Raw genomic sequence first — 15,194 nt, forward strand, 5'->3', positions numbered from 1 at the left:
ACCATGAAGCCATCTTCTCTATTTTTTTTTATCAAATGTTTGATTTTGTACCTTCTATCTGATCTTGTTCAATAAAGATGATCACTCACAAACAAATACCGAATTTAACATACTTTCATTTCAGCTAATGTTGGTGTGACGAGGGCTTTGTCTTTAAGCTTGTTCCTATCTGAAGGGATTAGCTCTGAAGAGGCTTCTGGAGCTAAAAATGGATTTAATTGTCCTCCATAAAGGACCAGTGTGTAACATTTAGGGGGATCTATCAGCAGAAATGGAATACAATATTAATCAGTATTTTTTCTGTAGTGTATAATCACCTGAAAATAAGAATCGTTGTGTTTTCGTTAAGTATACTATCGTGGTGCCATTCTGATAATCAAACATCATCAAAATACTCATATTGCACATCAAACTTAGTAATAATAATCAACAGAGATGTAAGAACAATAAGAACGTACCGGGAACGCTACCAAAGGCACGGAACGTAGATGGTTGAAGCAAATGTAAAAATGTGAAGTGAAGACATAAAACCATGACCTGCTCTCAATTAACTTCCTGACTGACTCACATGGTACAAAAGGTCACAAGGTTAAATGCATACACTTATGTTATACAAACTTCTGCCAGCAGGGGGAGACAAACCAAACTAAAGGAAAATAATATCCTGATGGAGACAGAACAATGCTCAAAAACTCACCCAACTTGGCAAATGTATCACCTACATGTCTGAAGTTTGGTAGGCAGATGTAACATGTGGAGATGAACAAAATACCCTCTTGGAGGTAAACTGTAACCCCAACAGGAAGTCAGATATTTTTAATTTCATGTCTCATTTTAGGCCATTTTTAGCCTTTCACAGGCGCTGTACTTTAACAAACTCCTTAAAATTTAATCAGATCGACTACAAATTTGGTCAGCGCTACGACAACACCTTTATGATGAAACGTTATCAAAATCTTTAGTTTTCATGAAACAATGTTGAAAAAAAATGCTTTTTGCCATAAAAAAAGGAAGGAAGTTATTGTAACTTGAGCGTACATTCTCCAGTCTCCTCCATATTTCACATACTGGATAAGAGTCCAGATCTGAAGACATCTACATGCCAATATTGACTCTTTTGGCCCTGTTCAGACCTGGCATTAACATGCGTCCTGAGTTATCCGATCACAAGTGGACAGCTTTAAATACGTTTGTTCACACCTGCGTCTCGAGTGACCACTTGTGATCAGATCTCACTTCCCCCGCTCTATATGCAAATAAACAAGTAGTAAACACGTGGCTACTACAGCAGATGTTGTGACGTAATATTACAGGAATGATTCGTGAATTCGGGTACATTTTATTAACATCGAAATAAAAGGTTATTGTACTGCCAGGAATGTGGTCTGAGTGATCAGATCTCAATGCGGCCTTGAGTGCGTCCACCTGTTTTTAGAACTGCCCACTTTGTGATCCGATCACTCATGACGCATGTTAATACCAGGTCTGAACAGGGCCAGAGTCATAGCGCCACCTACTGGCCATAGAAGATTCCATTCACCTTAACAGAAGTCAAACATAATGAGCTTTATCGAACTGGAACTTCTTCTTTTGTTGTTGGATTGCTGGTATTGTCCAAAGGGTTAAAGCCACTCCTCCAGTGAGGGCCATGGCCAGGGGGTATAAATTTGTATCTGGGGTAAAAAGAGAGGGAGGGAGGGGGTATATTTTGGGTCTTAGGTGTGTGTGTGTGTGTGTTAGTGGGGGGGTTTGAGGTGGCGGTGGTCACAGCCTGTCTCATGTATCAGTGTACAGCAGAGCCTTGATGCAGCTGCTCTCTGGTGAGTGTCCCCATGTCACTGCTTTTCTGTCCTCTCCTGCATTTTCATGTCTTTAAAACTGTCATATCTGCTTCTCTGTGCACCAGTAGGTCTCTTAGGGGAGTGTTGTTTTGTATTTTTTAATATTACTGTTTTAAGAGCTGTGACCTGACCTTTTTTTTTTAAGTTGCACTGCAGTTCAGGAAAAGACTTCAATCGTAGCTACACATTTGGATTTTTTGAGGTGTCATGAAGTATTTCCATGTCAAAATAGATCTAGATTATTGTTTAGAGCAGGGTCAGCACTGCAACACAGGTCACTGGCTGCACCAATATTTTTGGAAAGCCGTTAATCTCCTGTGCTGTTAATACCTACATGTAGGCCTCAAGCAGAGAGCTGCTCATATTTTAAGTCAAACTCACTTACAGCTTGTAAACTAATTAAACAAGCATGATGTATTTAGCCAGATTATCAGCAGATATTAGCTTATCACAAATATATTGTCTGCCGCCGAGTACGAATATTTGCAGTTAATGCCAAAAATATATTTGAGATATAAAACAGTGCTGCCATTACACAATGTGGCCACTGTGTAATGCAGCGCTGACAAGTTTATTTTTTAATTGTTCAATTGTTCCCCCAGTATATATCTCCTAAATCTAAATATAAGTACTTTAATCTTCATAAAAAATGTTTGCTTGTTTCATGTGTTTGTATTTAAATTGAACGTCAGTTGATATTATTATTATTATTTTATAAATTTACCATACCTGATCGATACATGATTTTTGAGTCCGATCCATATCAATAATTGAGTTTTAAAAAATTATATATATATATATATATGGCCACCGCTGGGATAATAATAATAATAATAATAATAATAATAATAATAATAATAGTAATAATAATAATAATAGTAATAGTAATAACAATAATGCATTTTATTTATAAGTGCCTTTCAATAAAATAACAAAAGATGACAGTGGAAAGAAAATGTACAAAAATAAATGACTAAATAAAATAAAATATTGTGTTTTACATAAGCATAGACATACAAAACAAATAAAACAAAAAAATAAGACAATTCATAAAAGAGAGAAAAAAAATATACATGTATATACACTGTATATATATATATATATACATATATATATATATAAAAACTAAACAAAAACAGTAGATTCCATGTAACATCTCTAAATGAAGGAAAAGCAGTGGCAAACAGGAACGTTTTAAGGAAACAAGAATGAAACAAACATAAACACAATCTAACACTCTCCCAAGTCTCACAAGGGCTCATTTATTACAAAAAGAAAGACTACATTGTCACATATTTGGCTTGTATTTGTAACAATAAATGAGTCCTGTCATACTCTGCTTATTAAATTTGCATGAAAATGACCCCAAATAAAGTCCCGCCATCTAACCCCAGCGACCTCAATATCACAGCAGGTTTGATGCCCCGCTCAGAGCCCGGTTGCTTGCGCTGAAAAAATGACCCTGCCTCTCCGCCGTGCAGGAATGGCCACCACAGGGAACCTTTCTGAAGAGCAGGTGCACTGCTCCATCTGTCTCGACGTCTTCACCAACCCCGTGTCCATCCCCTGCGGACACAACTTCTGCCAGAACTGCATCCTGGGATACTGGAAAACCAGCCCTTTGTACCAATGCCCTATGTGTAAGAAGTCTTTCCACAAAAAGCCTGACATTAGCATCAACACGGTCCTGAGGGAAATCGCACAGCAGTTCAAGGAGATCAGGGTTAGAGGTGCAGAAGAAAAGGTGGAAGACGAAAAAGAGAAGAAGTGGACGATGGAGAGAAGGAAAAAGGAGGATGAGGAGAGGCTTTTGGAGAAAGATCAGAAGGAGCAGCTTCTGGTGGAGCTGAAGGAGCAGCAAGAAGAGGTGAGGAGGAAGAGAGAGAAAAAGGCGCTACCAGAGGAGTTACCACCGCTGATCCCCCCGGTGGCAGCACCCCAAACCTCTCCTCCACCGTCACCCCAAGTCACCGCTCAGGGGCCGCCACCGCCGCCCCAAACATCACCCCCACCTTCACCTCAAATCCCTTCTTCATCTCTTCAAACCTCACCTCCACTCATACCTACTTCCTGGGAGGAGGTCCTCTGCGATGTTTGCCTCGGGGACGGGAGGCCAAAAGCGGTCAAATCCTGCCTCGTGTGTCTCACCTCCTACTGCGAGGAGCACCTGAGATCTCATTCCGCCAGGTTCACCAAGCACAAGCTGATAGAGCCGGTCGCCAACATGGAGGACAGGATGTGTCCGAAGCACGAACGGCTCCTGGAGCTGTTCTGTAAGAAGGATCAGACGTGTGTGTGCGTGCTCTGCACGGAGACGGACCACAGGTCACACTACACCGTCCCTGTGGAGAGAGAATGGATGGAGAAAAAGGTGAGACGGATTTGTTGTTATCCTAAATCAAAGATATAGTTTTAGTTAGACAAATACATGCAGACGTTTCAATCCCAATGGAGCGTGGAAGTGGACGTAGTCACCGTGACGTCACCTATTGGTTTGTGGACTGCCGTTTTGAAGCCTCGAGTTCGGCATTTTGGCCGTTGCCATCTTGTTTTTTTGGAACCAGAAATGACACGAGAGGGTGGAGCTGAGTACAACCGAATGCCGAATAAGACATTTTTACTAGGGCTGTCAAAGTTGATGTGATAATAATCGTCGACGCAAATTCGTTTTAACGCTACTACTTTCTTTAACATGTTAACGCAATCGATATTTCGGAGGTTGTAGCGGGCTCAGTTTTAAAGCTAGAGTGAAGATGACACTAGAAAAACCTAAGGAATCCATTGGTACCAACCATGTCATACTAGATTATCTCAAAGGAGGCTAAATAACGCTCCAAAGTTACACTAAATTATGGTGAGGAAAACATCTTCAAATGGGTCCCTTGACCTCTGACCTCAAGATATGTGAATGAAAATGGGTTCTATGGGTACCCACGAGTCTCCCCTTTACAGACATGCCCACTTTATGATAATCACATGCAGTTTGGGGCAAGTCATAGTCAAGTCAGCACACTGAGAGCTGTTGTTGCCTGTTGGGCTGCAGTTTGCCATGTTATGATTTGGGCATGTTTTTTATGCTAAATGCAGTACCTGTGAGGGTTTCTGGACAATATTTGTCATTGTTTTGTGTTGTCAATTGATTTCCAATAATGTATACATACATACATTTGCATAAAGCAGCATTTTTGTCCACTCATATGTTGATAAGAGTATTAAATAATTGATAAATCTCCCGATATGCGATTAATTGCAATTAACTATGGACAATCAAGCAATTAATCGTGTTTAAATATTTTAATTGATTGATTGACAACCCTAGTTTTTAGGCGACCACAATTAACTTTCATGAACTGAAAACACACTGTGAAAGGGTTGAAGTTCTAAGACAAAAACATGGACAACTCCCAGACCGGACAACGGCGAGGTAGCGACCTGGCCATTAGAAAGAATGCATGTTCAAGGCACTTCCGCATTGGCTTCACTTTTCAGACTAAACAATAGAGCAAAAAAAACTTGAATGTAGGGTTGGTTAAGATTAGCAACATGTTTTGTTATATTAGTTGGAATTCTCATCATATTCCGACAGCAATCAACAAATCAAATGCTCTGACAATAAAAAAAGAGAAAAGAAATCCGGCATCTGTGGCTGTCTAAGGACTGTAATAAACCCGAGTTAAAGACTTTTGGAGCTAGTCCTGCTAGCTACTTTCATTGGAAAGGAATTGGCAACACATGGCTGGGTTTTACATTTGGATCATTTTTAAAAATCTGGTTTACTTTTGCAAATTTCTCAAGATCACGACCCTGCCTTTAAAGGCATAAACACAGATTCGACCCAGATGACAACAACTACCTGACACTTTTTCTCTGTAGTAGAAGAAAGAACCTTTAAACTGAATCTAATTGCACTCTTCCCAACATGTTTTAGGTTTAAGCTTGATTAGTTATGCTTCCATAGAGCAGCTTCACCACTTTCTAGTGGTTGTACATATCAGGACTTACGCCTGTCATCGTGAAAATCATTTCCTGATGGGGCGCACATGGCAGTTGTTGTGTATTCATATCAGCAGCATATGCTTTTGCCCCCAAAACCAGGACAACAATTACAACTGTAAAAGTGAAGATGAGATATGTGTGTGCCTGTCATCAGCCTTGTTTGTGTCATGTCATGTTGTGCAGGCGCAGCTGAAGAGGACAGAAATAGACGTCCAGCAGATGATCCAGGACAGAGTCAAAAAGGTGCAGGACATCAAACACTCTGTGGAACAAAACAAAGTGAGTAATCCTGAAATATAAATCACAGAGTTGCTGGTACATTAAAAGTCTAATACCACCAGTAAATGCATTTACACAAAGATTATTATTCAACATATTGTCTGTATATTCAAGGGCAGCGCTCAGAGAGAGGTGGAGGAAAGCATGCAGGTTGCCTCCGAGCTGGTGCGCTCCATCCAGAAGACTCAGGCCGAGCTGGTTTTGGCCATCGAGGAGAAGCAGAGGCAGACGGAGAGTTGGGCTGAAGGCCTCATCGCTGAACTGGAGATAGAAATCGCTGAGCTGAAGAGGAGGAACACGGACTTGGAAAACGTGGCTCGGACCGACCACATTCACTTCTTAAAGGTGAGAGAGAATTTTGTTTTAAAGAGGACCTATTGTGCTTATTTTCGGGTGCATACTTGCATTTTGGGTTTCTACTAGAACATGTTTACATGCTTTAATGTTCAAAAAAACTTTATTTTTCTCATACCGGCTGTGTTGCAGCACCTCTTTCCAACCTCTGTCTGAAACGCTCTGTTTGAGCTTCTGCCTTGCCCCCAGTCTGCTCTGATTGGTCAGCTGGCCCACTCTGTTGTGATTGGTCAACCGAACCAAACTCTTCGGACTCCGCTCCAGCTCTGCTCTATCTAGCTTTGTTTGAGGGCCTGCCCTTTAAAGAGCAAAGTCGGGGATCATTTTAAGGATAAATACAATTGTTTTTAAGGTGTAGATCTTAATTTGAAATTCCAATCCACTGACATGTTTGGCATCTGTATTTCATGCTGAAACATTTTTGAAAGTGCATCTCTAAGACCAGAGTTTCCATTCTTGCATTTCATTGCAAAGAGGAGAGCTTTTTGTTGTTTTTTTCCTCCGCTGTCTGACTAAAAGGTATAATCATGGTAAAATCAACTATTCCATTGGCTTTTCTTCCATCATCTGCTTTGTGCTGGAGCAACAGTGCCATCTTCCTGTTCTGAACTGCAATGCACATAATTTAAAAATAGAAGAGGCTGCCAATCATTTTGGAAATCATCTCTACGATCTTGTTTGTTTATAAAGTAGGTGAATATCATTTGAAGAGGACTAAATCCAAAAGAAAAACAAGCTTCCTGATAATTATTACTTGAAATTTCGTAAACAAAGATGAATACAGTTTTACAGAATGTGCTATTTTTCATTGAAATTGTGGATATGCTGTTGTGTTAACTAACTTGTTTTTTTATGTCTTGTCTTGTGCTCCATCTCTCCGTAGAGCTTCCCAGCCCTGATCACCCCTCCTTCTGTCAAAGACTGGTCTGAGACCAGTGTTCCCACTGACATATGTGTAGGCATGATCAGGAGATCCGTGTCCAAACTGGAGGCGACGTTAATCGAAATGATCGGCAAACTGGCTGAAAGTGGTAGGATTTCCTTTAACATTTATATCTTTCTACGTGTTTCAGTTTGATTTTTAAATTGAGAGCATCACCACAATAACCTGGATCTAAAAATCTTTATTTTTTTACAGAGATCAAGAAGATTCTGAAATATACAGGTAAAGTTTTTTTTTTGCATTTGATCTTTTCAATATCTTGAAACTCTAAAACAAAATAAATCCTTCTTTATGTCTCGTGTTTCTGCAGTGGACGTCACTCTGGACCCGGACTCAGCCAACCCGTGGTTGCAGCTCTCTCAGGACAGACGTCAGGTGAGACACCTGGGTGCGTGGCAGGACCTCCCGGACAACCCTGATCGCTTCGACACGGTGGTCATCGTCCTGGGCCACGAGGGCTTCACCTCGGGGAGACATTACTGGGAGGTCCAGGTGGGGGACAAGGACGACTGGTACATGGGCGTGGCCAGGTCTTCTGTCAACAGAAAGGGCAGGATCTCTATAAGCCAAACTCAGGGCTACTGGGCTCTGGCCATGAAGAAAGGCCACGGGTACCGGGTGTCAACATCCCCGCCAACGCCACTCCCCCTCGACTCCAAGCCCAAGCGAGTGGGTGTGTACGTGGACTACGAGGAGGGGCAACTGTCCTTTTATGATGTGAGGGCTTGGACCCATATTTACACATTCAAAGACACGTTCAAAGAGAAGATCATGCCCTTTTTCTACCTGTACTGCTGCGACAAAGCCTCCGATACCATCGCGATCTGTCCCGTGAATGAGAAAAGCCTGATCAAGCAAAGCTAAGGACAAATTTGACAGTAAAAACAGCACTCAGTGAGAACTGACTTATTTTGTTGTAGCCCGAACTTGTTTTGATGAAATCTTGTATTTTATGTTTTATGTATGTTCATTATGTATAGTGTAGCTCAACAAATATAGTTCCACAAAGCCTTAAAGTTTCAGCAAATATGCATATTCACTTTCTTGTACACTAAATATAAAGCTAGAACTAGCAGACGGTTAGCTTAGCTTAGCATAAATGGGAAGGGTGTTCATGTTCGTGTTTTGTACGGATTAAAGGGACAGTGTCTAGGATTTGACAGCATCTAGTGGTGTGGTTGCAGATTGCAACCAACTGAGTACCCCTCCGCTCACTCCTCCCTTTACAAGACTGAGGTAACGTGAGCCGCCGGGCGCAAAACCGTGGTAACGCCGTTCACCTCTCTCAGAGGCCAGCCTTACCATAATAACACTACTTTAGGAGCAATGGAAGTCAGACGGTAGCTGGTGGTACCACGGTTTTACACTCTTTGGCTCACGTTACCACGGTTTTACAAGCATGTCGGAGAACTACGGTGGCCTTCAAGTAGCGTAAAAATGCTCGAGGCTCCTGCTAGAGCCAGTGTTTGGTTTGTCCGTACTGTAGAAATCTGGCGGAGCAACATGGCGGACTCCGTGAAGATGTAGGATATGAAGGGCTCATTCTAAGCTAACGAAAACACAACAATTCTTAGTTTAAGGTGATTATACACTAATAAAAACATAGTTATGAATTTTATATTCCATTTCTACTAAATGCCCCGGTTTCCTACAAAATTATGTTCCCATGCAACTGAACTGCAATTATGTTTCAAGGGAAACATATTTTCTCCCGTTTTAAACATTTGGTTAACGTTGTAAATCGAAACAAAACACGCATCAAAACTACTTAGTTAGGTCTAGGCAGCAAAACTACTTGGTTAGTTTAAGGAGAGAAAACATCCTGGTTTGGCTTAAAATGACTGCGTTTGTTACGTTATTTAAATTACGGACGTAGATTAAAATAAGAAGACGTTGAATTTTGGTTTCACACGGTACACGAACAGCAGTCTCCTGGGTGAAAGTCCTGTGTTTGTTTGACCCATCCACCATGTACATCATTAGAAATATATTTGTGATATGTCAAAAGAAATGTAATCCGCAACAAAATATGTTTCCCTCGAAACATATTAAAATTAATGTGAACACAATTTTTAGGAGGCGGGGCTAAGCTGTTTCCCCCTGTTTCCAGTCTTTATGCTAAGCTAACCATATTTACCATGCAGACATCAATGGTTTTGATCTGCTCATATAACTCTGAGCAAGAATGCGAACACACATATTTCCTGAAACTATTCCTCTAAATGCATGACATTTTCAAAAACATCAAAAGAAAATATAGTTTCTAGATCTCTGATTTCATGATTGCATGTTGATTTTTAATTCAGTGGGATTGATGCTGCAGGTTGTATGCTGAGTAGAAGTGTGTTCATGATTCATAACAATAAATGTTCTCTCAAATAATCCCAAATTATTTCTGGCTTTATGAACTTTTGGACTGTTAAGTTTCATTTCAGTGAAGTTATGTCACTTGACCACACCCAGTACAGTAAGTGGAGCAGCCTCAGTTTCTCAGGGCTCGTCTCGAGGAGATGAGTATTGAACTGTTTGTGGTGCCATAATTTCGGCGTACGGTCTTGCTTGTGAGAGATAGTTTAGGCATCTGGAATATACAGAAGAACTGCGAGAAGTCAGGTGAGTCATATCTAATTTATTTTAAGTAATTTAGCTGTTTTTCTGTTGTTTTTGATTTTGAAATACAGGATGTGCAAGCTGATTCACGTGAAAATGACTCATTGGGCGGGTCAGTATTCACATTGTCAACAGCCTAAAAATAGACTTGATTCCAAAGACTTATCTAACTTCTTTGGCTCTTTTTTCCTCAAATGTTTGTGTCTGTATTCAGTACAAGGCAAAAAAAAGCCAGAAAGAACCAACACATTCTCACTGCCAACTCATCAAATACCGATGCTTGGCCAGAAGCCAACGTACGCTTCTGACCATGACGCTCTATAGGTACCGCTCTAGAGTCAGTTTTGAACGATTTTATTAAGCTGAGAGTTTGCAGGTCCTCCTCCAAGAATTTTTGAGTGTCAAGCACTTCATTTCCTGCATTCTGGTGAATTTTTATGCACCAATTTCTGCCTTTTCTGCATCAAGTTATGGTGGAAATGTATTTATATCTTGAGGTCATGCCAGTTTGCATGTCAGTTTTCCTTTGCCAATATTTGGCCTAACTTTGGAGTGTTATTTAGCCTCCTTTCCAACAAGCTAACATGACATGGTTGATACTAATGGATTCAGACGAATAGGTTTTTACCAATATCTTCACTCTAGCGTTAAGCCTCTTAAAGACAGTAATGTAAGACAGACATTTAAAGACAGTAATGTCCGATTATTTTTTAAGGGGTGCTGAGATGAAATTTGATTTGAGTGATTTGAGCACCCCTAAAAAGAGTCTTAAATCGCCAATGGCAGTGACCAAGCTACGGTATTTGACGAGTTGGGAGTGTTAAAAGAACAGATATATAAAGCATTTTAATCACATTTCTCTCCCACAGAGATTCCATAATGTCATCATTCAATGTCCCGGAGGATCATTTCCAGTGTCCGATCTGTCTGAAGGTCTTCAGCGACCCGGTCACCACACCTTGTGGTCACAACTTCTGCAAGACGTGCCTCAGCGAGCACTGGGACAAGAGTGACTTGTGCAGCTGCCCGACGTGTCACAAAAGATTCTACGTGAGGCCTGAGATCTCCACGAACATGGTCATCGAGGAGATTTCAGTCCAAATAAAGAAGAGGAGAATCGAGACGCCGGAAAGCGCTGATGCACCGTGGCAGGTGAGGTGCGATGTGTGCGCAGAAATGAGGTTCAAAGCCCTGAAATCCTGCCTAGTGTGTCTGACGTCGTACTGCGAGGCCCACCTGGAGCCCCACCAGAGAGTTCCCTCCCTGATGAGACACAAGCTGGTCGACCCGCTGGAGAACCTGGAGGAGAGGATGTGCGAGAAGCACGAGAGGATCCTGGAGCTTTTCTGCAGGGATGAACGGGTGTGCATCTGTCTGCTATGCAGCGAGACGGACCACAAGTACCACGAGACGGTGCCCATTGAAGAAGAAGGGGCTCAACAGAAAGTAAGTTGTTAAATGCCTCAGAAACTTACATAAAAGGACTACTTGGCTCAATCACTTTTTTTTGTCTTGAAATTGTATATTTTAGGAAAATATTGAGTCCAAGAAAGCAAATATCAAGTTGATGATTGAGGACAGAATGGAAAAGATGAAGGAATTCACAGACTCTTCTGAAATGAGCAGAGTGAGTACTTGGGAAAATGTTGTATTTTACACTTTAATATAAATCTCTTCTAATGACACGATTTTATTCTTTTTATAGGAAAAAGCAAATCAAGAGATTGATGACAGTGAAACACTTTTCAATACTCTGATGGACCATGTACGAGTGGCACACACTAAGCTCAAATCAAATATTGATAAGAAGCTCAGAAAATCCCAAGAGAAAGACGAAGCGATGATTGAAGAGCTGCAGGAGGAGATTGCCCGACTAGAGAGAAAGCACTCTGAGCTGGAGGAGCTTTCACAAACTGACGACCACCTTCTGCTTCTGCAGGTCAGTCAACACTCACGTTATTTGTCCCCGTCTTTCCCTCCTTCTGTATCTTTTCCTCGCTCCTATGCTCGCGAGAGAGATAGGAGGATCGATCATGGCAACACACAGCATTTTTACATTTGACGTAGTAAATGATGGGAGACCCAAACAATTTGAGGGTCATGAGGACAGAAAATAAATAAAATAAGAGAAATGAGATGCACCTATTGAAATAAAATTTAAACAATGGCCAAAAATGCTGTCAGGAGTCAACTTTCCATCCAAATGTGGTGCAAATTTTAACTGAATTTTCCAGAAAATCTGCAAAACTCAATGCAAGTTAATGTGTGTCTTTTTTCTTTTTCCAGCTCAGCTGAGCGTAAAACTTTTTTGCAATATATTTAAAATCAGGTGGCTGGAAACACACTTTGCAAGTTGACCAAAAAGCGAGAAATATGATATATTCATTCAAGGAATTGTTTGACATGTTTGGGAAATAGTCTAATTATTAATTTAAGAAGACAGCGATTACTTAAAAGTAGGTGTTTTTCTCCTTCTGACCAGAAATGTGGGCTTTCTTTTGGGCATGAATCTCTTTGGCAGTTTATGGTTCCACATGCTGCTGCTGTCCTTTTCTCCATTAGGATCAATATTGAGATGCATATTCTGAATGCACTGTATATATGTCCAAAGAATGCTTCAAAAACCTGAATAATATCGGCATATCCCACATGTCTTAATCGTAAAATGCTCCATTCGGAATAAGGCCTAACTCAGAATATCCAAACGGAATATGCAGTTTACATGATCTGTATCAAATTCAAAATATTGTCATATTCGTGATAACAGTTGATTATTAGTGTGCAAGTAAACATAGTCTGTTTTTCCCTGCGTCAATATGGGTTTACTCCGGGTGTTCAGGTTTCCTCCCCCATTTCCAATTTGGACAATAAACATGTTGAATTGTAGTTTTTTGATGGGTCTTAAATTAGAGTTGTAAGACAATATTCAGAATAATAGTGGAATATCAGTGTGCCTGTAAACATAGTCAGTGAGACAGTGTGAGACAGGACTACAAAAAAATGTCTGGCTTTAATGGTTGGCTTTTAAAAAAAAAAGATTAAATATAGGCCCGTGCCACTCATGATCATGTGTTTGTGAATCATTTCAGACTTTGCAGGCCCTGCGCACCATATCAGACACCAAGGACTGGTCTAAGATCAGGGTTTACTCAGACATGTGTGTGCAGACGCTGAGGAGAGCCATGACTCATCTCGTGCACACGTTCCAATCAGAACTGAAAACTCTGACAGACACGGGTAAATATCTTTTTGCTTCATAGACTGTTTATATATACACTTTATGCTTTAGACTGACATGTCAAAACATAAATCCACAACCAGAAATATATGTTTACTGTAAATACTTTTACTGTATGTACTTCTGACCAATGTACTTCTGTCAACTGGCCATCCTGAATTAATCTTTTACCAGAATCTCGATTACGATTGGCCAAGGGGATGTGCAATATTTTGAAATTACTACATGGCTCTGACGTAGTGTCCTCACCACTCTTCTGAATGGATGCCAGTCTATGATTAATACTCACAGCTGGAAGGTTATTCATTTGACGTGTATTTCACATAGGTTTGTACTTGTTGAAGGAACATTTTCCCACCAAGAATGGACCAGCAATACTTATGCTGTGTATCAGGGCCCAAAATGAAACACAGGAAATTAATTAATATAGAATATCATACATTTTCTATAGTCATTGATTTCTTTGTATATCTATTTCTGTGTACCCGTCCTCCCTCCGGTTAAGGCCTGCTTGCGTGTGCGTGTGTGTCAAGGTCAGCTAATCAGAATCGTCTGTCTTAAACCTCTAATTTAAGAAGTTCCTCAGACACCAAAAATACAGACAGGGGTAAATATATTTTTGCTTCATCAGTGATCTCCGTTTTATTGAGTTTAACATAACTGAAGTGTGTTTTCACATCTGACAGAACTGACCAGGATGAGACAATATAAAGGTGAGATCGTAAATACATTTAATTTACTCTTTCTCGTTGATTAAATTAACTTATTATTAGTAAAAATGAGAGTTTTAACTAAACTTTATTTTCTCAGAGTCGGTCACCTTTGACTCAGACACGGCTGGTCGCTTCCTTGTGGTGTATGAATTTGGGGCACGTTTGAAGTACAACAAAATGGCAAATCTCTCATCGCCTGATGATGACTTGGAGAGGTTCGACGGTCCCATGGCTCTAGGGACGAAGGGCTTCACCTCTGGGCGTCACTACTGGGAAGTCGAAGTGGGCCTGAGAACCGACTGGGACGTCGGTGTTGCAGAGGAAACAGTAGACAGAACAGGGAGCATCATAGTGAAAAAAGAAAATGGCTTCTTCGCCATAGGAAAGAGGCGTTCTGATTATAGAATTCATTCTACACCTTACACGGTCCTTCACCTGTGTCCCAGGCCAAATAATGTAGGTGTGTATGTGGACTATAATGAAGGCAGAGTGTCTTTCTACGATGTGGATAGGAAGGTGCACATTCACTCTTTCACGGGAGAGTCTTTCACAGAGAAGCTGTTCCCGTACTTCTATCTGTACAGCTGGGCCAAGAAGTCAAAGTCTTTGCTTATTACCTAAATGTAAGATGAAGTGTTTCTTCTTTCTCATATTCGCTCCCTCCAAAAAGCTAAAGAATAATCAACCAGTATAATAAATGTGAGGTCAAAACTCACAACTCCCTTGACGTCCTCCAAGATTAAACCATTCAAAACCCAGCAAATCTTCTAAAATACTCATTGTTGAGTAATCTGATCAAAAACAGAACATCCAAAAGAGGCTGACAGATGACATTATGTTTTGATATTAACAATTAAAATTAGTAACTGACCGGTCACTTAAGCCCTGCCCCTCTTAAGTGTGATTTATGCTTGCTGCATCCATGTCCGCACGGACAAAGTGACGACACGGTCCTTCGCGGGGGTTTGGTGTGGCAGGTTTTTTGCCTATCCATGCACAGATTTTTCTTACTGTGCGGAGACGTAGATGTTTGTTTAAAAAGAATTTAAAAGATCCAAATGTTTCCTCGTTACAATTCCACGTCAGCTCATGTCCGTACGAACATCCTTGCGGAAAGTATAACTAAGGCTTTAGTTACTAACCTTTCCATTCTTGCATGCAGTGTTGGCAATTTAACAACTTTCTGGCAAGATTTGGCGAATTTTAAGACCCTTTAGTGA

The 15,194-nt window shown here is 40.7% G+C and overlaps 2 protein-coding genes across 3 annotated transcripts; both read left to right on the forward strand.

The window, feature by feature from the left end:
* The first annotated feature begins 1,731 nt into the window (after positions 1-1,731).
* Positions 1,732-9,799, forward strand: LOC141760914 (E3 ubiquitin-protein ligase TRIM39-like). Of its 2 annotated transcripts, none has more exons than XM_074624024.1 (7): positions 1,732-1,820; positions 3,323-4,212; positions 6,021-6,116; positions 6,231-6,461; positions 7,354-7,501; positions 7,609-7,635; positions 7,724-9,799. In XM_074624024.1, exons 1-7 carry the CDS (start codon positions 1,805-1,807, stop codon positions 8,275-8,277), a joined length of 1,962 nt encoding a protein of 653 aa, XP_074480125.1. In that variant the 5' UTR covers positions 1,732-1,804; the 3' UTR covers positions 8,278-9,799. The 2 variants fall into 2 exon arrangements, with proteins under 2 accessions (XP_074480125.1, XP_074480123.1); XM_074624022.1 differs by having other exon boundaries at positions 1,756-1,820; positions 3,253-4,212; positions 7,724-8,414.
* An 87-nt stretch (positions 9,800-9,886) lies between these two features.
* On the forward strand, positions 9,887-14,775 carry LOC141760383 (E3 ubiquitin-protein ligase TRIM39-like). The gene is made up of 7 exons (XM_074623106.1): positions 9,887-10,026; positions 10,893-11,469; positions 11,555-11,650; positions 11,729-11,962; positions 13,113-13,260; positions 13,948-13,974; positions 14,072-14,775. Exons 2-7 carry the CDS (start codon positions 10,903-10,905, stop codon positions 14,593-14,595), a joined length of 1,596 nt encoding a protein of 531 aa, XP_074479207.1. The 5' UTR covers positions 9,887-10,026; positions 10,893-10,902; the 3' UTR covers positions 14,596-14,775.
* The last annotated feature ends 419 nt before the right edge of the window (positions 14,776-15,194 follow it).

The sequence above is a fragment of the Sebastes fasciatus genome, chromosome 22 (assembly GCF_043250625.1).
Source record: "Sebastes fasciatus isolate fSebFas1 chromosome 22, fSebFas1.pri, whole genome shotgun sequence".
NCBI lineage: Eukaryota > Metazoa > Chordata > Actinopteri > Perciformes > Sebastidae > Sebastes > Sebastes fasciatus.

Excerpts from the sequence above, each read along its gene's own strand:
- LOC141760914 (XM_074624022.1), top strand. The coding sequence starts at position 3,298 with ATGACCCTGCCTCTCCGCCGTGCAGGAATGGCCACCACAGGGAACCTT. Across the intron at positions 6,462-7,353 it reads ACCACATTCACTTCTTAAAG|AGCTTCCCAGCCCTGATCAC; the intron begins GTGAGAGAGAAT and ends ATCTCTCCGTAG. Across the intron at positions 7,502-7,608 it reads CGGCAAACTGGCTGAAAGTG|AGATCAAGAAGATTCTGAAA; the intron begins GTAGGATTTCCT and ends ATTTTTTTACAG.
- LOC141760383 (XM_074623106.1), top strand. The coding sequence starts at position 10,903 with ATGTCATCATTCAATGTCCCGGAGGATCATTTCCAGTGTCCGATCTGT. Across the intron at positions 11,963-13,112 it reads ACCACCTTCTGCTTCTGCAG|ACTTTGCAGGCCCTGCGCAC; the intron begins GTCAGTCAACAC and ends GAATCATTTCAG. Across the intron at positions 13,261-13,947 it reads GAAAACTCTGACAGACACGG|AACTGACCAGGATGAGACAA; the intron begins GTAAATATCTTT and ends CACATCTGACAG.